This window comes from Terrapene carolina, unplaced genomic scaffold, assembly GCF_002925995.2.
Source record: "Terrapene carolina triunguis isolate 2854851 unplaced genomic scaffold, T_m_triunguis-2.0 Scaffold14318, whole genome shotgun sequence".
Lineage (NCBI taxonomy): Eukaryota > Metazoa > Chordata > Testudines > Emydidae > Terrapene > Terrapene triunguis.
In genome coordinates, this window is record NW_020678669.1 from 4,289 (window position 1) to 9,350 (window position 5,062).

General features: G+C 47.3%; 1 gene segment (V, D, J or C); it reads right to left on the reverse strand.

Moving 5' to 3' along the window:
* Nucleotides 1-2,880: 2,880 nt before the first annotated feature.
* Nucleotides 2,881-3,203, reverse strand: LOC115271430 (the record flags this gene model as incomplete). The annotated part of the segment is given in 1 exon segment: nt 2,881-3,203. A coding segment is annotated over 1 exon segment (323 nt), but the record flags the coding sequence as incomplete, so codon positions are not given.
* Between the last annotated feature and the right edge of the window lie 1,859 nt (nt 3,204-5,062).

Sequence of the window (5,062 nt, forward strand, 5' to 3'; positions counted from 1 at the left end):
TTATTGGCAGTGTAACAATTCTCCTAAGGCAGCTGTTTCCAGTCTCCGTGTGCCTAATTTCCGCGGTATCAAGAAAGGGAAGGTTTTTTGCCGAGCTTTGCTATGTGGCTCTGTCACTCTGAGCGCTGCGGAACGCAGTAATACACCGCTGTGTCTGCCAGTGCCACCCTCAGGGCTGTGATCCTCAGCACCTCGGAGCTGTCATCAGCCTCGGACGAAAACCTCTGCTGGGCGAAACCTGCAGCATCACTGGCTCTTTCAGCTCGGCTCTGGAGAATGCACTGCAGGCCACGGTTACTCTACGGAGGTACCAGAAGAGAGAGACAGCGCCAAGTAGGAGCAGAGAGAAGTTATTTTAATTCTGTATTTGGCAGTGTTGGGGCCGCTGCCGGAACACTTTGTCCAGTTCAGGTGTCCAGAATTCAAGAAGGAGGTTGATAAATGGGCGACTGTTCAGAGAAGAGCTGTGAGAATGATTACAAGTTTAGAAAACATGTTTATAGTGAGAGACTCAAGAAGTTCAAGCTACTGTATTTACAAAGAGATGGTGAAGGGGTGACTTGGTTGTAGTCTATTACAAACAAGTATTTAGTAATGGGCCCCACAACCTAGCAAAAAAGATATAACAGGAGCCAATGGTTGTAAGTGGAAGTTACACAAATTCGGACCAGAAATAAGGTGTAATTTTTTGGTCAGTGAGAGTAATTAATCGTTGGCACAATTTACCAAGGTCTAGAAAACATGACTCATGATTCAAGATTGAAAAAATGGGTTTCTTTAGTCTGGAGAACAGAAGACTGAGAGGGGAAATGATAACAGTTTTCATGTACCAGAAAGGTAGTTATAAGGAGGAAGGTGAAAAATTGTTCCCATTAACCTCTGACGTTAGGACAAGAAGCAAGGAGATTAAATTGCAGCAAGATTTCAGTTTAGGTTGAACATTAAGAAAAAACTCCCTCTCAGGGTGGTTAGGCACCGGAATAAATTGCCTAGGGAGGTTGATGAATCTCCCTCATTGGAGATTTTTAAGGCAGGTTAGACAAACACCTGTCAGGGATGGTCTAGATAATACTTCGTCCTGCCCGGAGTGCAGGGGACTGGACTAGAAGTTAATTCCAGGCCTACAATTCTGATTCTCCAGTGGTGTCATTTTAATGGAGTTGCTTAAACAACCTAATGAAGCTAATATCTGTGTTCTTAAATGAGTGATCATGTTCCTCAGGAGAGCTGCTGGGCTTCTTTAATGTCTGCAACCTGCAGTGCTGTAGGGAAGGGAGGATTTTTGTACAGCTCCGCTATGTGGCTGTCACTGTGTCCTTGCCAGGACACAGTAATACACCGCAGTGTCTGCCAGCTCCAGGGCTGTGATGTTCAGAACTGTGGAGCTGTCATCAGCCTGGGAAGAAAATCTCTTCTGGGCGAAATCTACAGCGGAGCGGGAGGAGTTTGAGCAACTGGTTCCTGACTCAGGTCACACGCTGGGGTTCAGGGGTTGGGCTGCAACTGGAGCCGTGAGGCTTGTGGGAGCGATGGGGTTAATGAAGAAGGCTGGGTTACGATTAATGCAACTGGCTGTAGGCTCCGGATGTCACGGTCCAAGTCGCAGCTCCGCCCCGGGTGACCTAGAGCAAGTCATCCGATATGTTTGCTCTACTCTCCCCTTCTGAAAATAGGAGATAATAATATGGCAGCTCCACCTCGCCTGTTTATTTGTTTTGTTTTGTTTTCATGATAAGCATCTAGTGGAGCAGAGATATAATTGCTGGGGGGAGGGATATATTCACATATTTACTAGCCATGATGGCTAAATATTTCAAATAGAATTTTTGAAATCCCTAAGTCAATCGGCCTCCTTTTCAAGTCCCAGCTCTCCCCATTCATGGCAGATTGATCCCACACCACACATCGCCAACGGCTCCTTTTAACAACTTTTATTCACTCATCATTTTAGACTCACTTGTTACCACCAATTCTTATCCTTTTGTTAACATAGGGGAAACCTCCTCTGTCCACTTGGGACGGGAGAAAAGGCGTTACAGCGATTTCACGATTTAAATTCACTCCCTGGATAGTCTCCAGGAGTCATCTTTTAGTGCAGACGTTTCAATAAAAGGTTAATCTCCCAGGGGCTGTGGAAGAAGAAAACGGAAATCAGCACAGTCACCCCAAAATCTGTGTTTTCAATTGGCTAGCAGATCTTCCAGCCTCCATGTGCCTCACCTCAACTGCAACAAGGAAGGGGGGGATTTTGCATCGCTTTGCTATGCGGCTCTGTTACAGCGAGGATGAGGGGAAAGGCTTGGAGCAGGTTTAAGACAAGGATTCCATGGGAGATGGGAGCCCAAAGTCCTTTGAAAATCCCAGTCTATTTACCTGGGAGATTCAATATCCAAATGCTCAGAATAAAACACTTCCCCATGATTTCTCCCTTAGCGGCCTAGGCTTTATGTTCTAAGACGTGGCTACCAGGAGGAATCTAATCTTCATGTGTCCGAAGGCAGCTCCAGCTAGGGACGCTTCAACAGAAACCAGCCGAGTGGAAGAGGGAGGAGTTTGGGGGAGCTCAAACCAGACACGGGAAACACGCTGGGTTCAGGTTAATCCGCAACTGAAACCCTCAGAAGATTGTAGGAGATTTACCCATGAGTGCGGGGGACTGGACTAGAAGACCCCTCCAGGTCTCTCCCAGTCCTAGGATTCTATGGTTCTCCAGGGGTGCCATTTTAATGGAGTTGCTTAGACAACTTAATCCCGACAAAACCGGTGTTTTTAGCTGAGCGATCACTCTCTCCAGGAGGGCTGCCGAGCAGCTTTAATGCCTGCAACCCCCAGCACTGTAGGGAAGGGAGGGTTTTTGTACAGCTCCGCTATGTGGCTTTCTCACAGTGCTCTCTGCAGGGCGCAGTAATACACCGCGGTGTCTGCCAGCTCCAGGGCTGTGATGTTCAGAACTGTGGAGCTGTCATCAGCCTGGGAAGAAAACCTCTTTCCGGCTAAATCTGCAGTATGGGTGTAACCCTGAGCTCGCTTCACTCCTCTCTTGAGAATGTACTGTAGGGCTTGATTCGGATGTTGACGGTACCAATTCAGATAGACTGAACCGGTATAGCTGGTATCGTAAGAACAGCGGAGGGCCACAGCATCTCCTTCTATTCCAGACACTTGGAGTTCTTCGGGCTGGACCGAGTCACCCAGCGCACCACCTACAACAAGACCGTCACATTGCAGGACATCCTCTCAGCTGGTCGTGGAATCGAACAGGAATCGAATCAGGGTGAGGGTTATACGTAGGATCAATGTCAGGGTTTGGCTTAGGGCTACCATTCGGGTTTGGGGTTAGCGTTGGGGTTAATGGTCAATGGAGTTTAGGAGCCTTAAATTCTCTCAAACTTCTTGGAAAATCCCGGCTCAGTTACCTAGACGAGTCAATACCCAAAGGGTAAGAAGAAAACACGTCTCCATGGCTTGTCCTAGATCGACCCGGCCTGACACTCTCCGCTGTGGTGCTGCTGCGAAGAGGAATCTAAATTTCACTTCGCTGAAGGACCGTCACAAACCAGCGGAGAGGGAGGAGTTTGAGCAACTGGTTCCTGATCCGAGTCACACGCTGCGGTTCAGGTGCTGGGCTGCAGCTGGACCCGTGAGGCTCGTGGGAGCGATGGGGTTAATATAGGCTCAGGATTCCATGGTCCAAGTCCCAGCTCCGCCCCGGGTGACCTCGGGCAAGTCAGCCAATATGTTTGTGCTTCTCTCCCCATCTGTAAATAGGAGATAATTATATTGCAGCTCTACCTCGCCTGTTGTTAATGATGGAGCTAAGATATGATTGCTAGAGGGGGTCATATATTCATATACCGTTATTAGCCATAATTGTTAACATTTTCACATTGAATATTTATATTCCTAAATTAATTGACCTCAATTTTAAATCCCAGCTGTCCCCATGGATGGCAGATTTATCCCACACCACTTCGCACCTCTCCGGAGCATCCCACTGCCGGGTGTGGTTCGGATACCGACGGTGCAAGTAAAGACAGAAGTCAGTATTGCTGGTATTGCACGAGCATACGAGTGACACAGTGTCTCCTTCTTCTCCAGGCACCCGAGATCCTCGGACCGGACTGAGTCAGCCAACCCAGCACCTGCCAAAAAACAGTCAAATCCCAGAACTCATTTCAACTGCACTTGACACACTGAACCGGTTCTAAATGCATTCCGGTCTAAAACGCGGAATTTCAAAAAACGCGTAAGCCATTTACGCTCCTAATTGAGTAAAACTCGAGTTCACGGCTAAGGTTAGGGTTGGAGTGTGGTTTGGGGTGAGGGCTGAGGGTTAGGGAAAGCATATGGAGGTAGGTTTATTGTTATGGTTCGGGACCAATGGGAGTTGGGCTCCTAAATTTCTCAGAAAAGAATTGAACAGTCGAGCCTTTTTACCTAGGTGCTAAAATAGCCGAAGAGAGGAAAACACGTCTACGTGACGTCTCCTCCAGCCATCAAAATTTGACGATCAAGGATTCTGCTGCGAAGGGGAATCTCAACTTCACTTCTCTGAAGGTAGCTCCAACTGCGGAGGATTTATCAGCAGCCAGCCTAGTGGGGAAATTGAGAGGTTTAGGAAACTCAGAAGAGACGCGGAAAACACACTGGGTACAGGTTCGTCTGCAGCTGACCTGGCGCTGAGACTGAAAACGTAAGGATGATGTTGTGGATAAGAATCTAGTCTTAGACACAGATCTGGCTTCAGTTCCCAGATCTGTCACAGACTACTAGTGTGAATTTGGCAAGCCAGTTAATCTCTCTCTGCCTCCATTTCCCTATCTGTGAAAGAGACATTTTACTATTTCTCGATCTCACATGTAGATTTTGAGGCTATATCTCTTGAAGCTATTAATGTGATGGCAGTCATAGAAAAACATATATTCATCAGGAATGACTGCTTATAAGGGATACAAAGTTGCAGAAACTATCAGAAGCCTGCATCCCAAGAAAGGGGGAAAAATTCATAGGCAGGAATTGTAGACCAAGCTGGATGAGAAAGCATCTCAGAGAGGTGATTAAG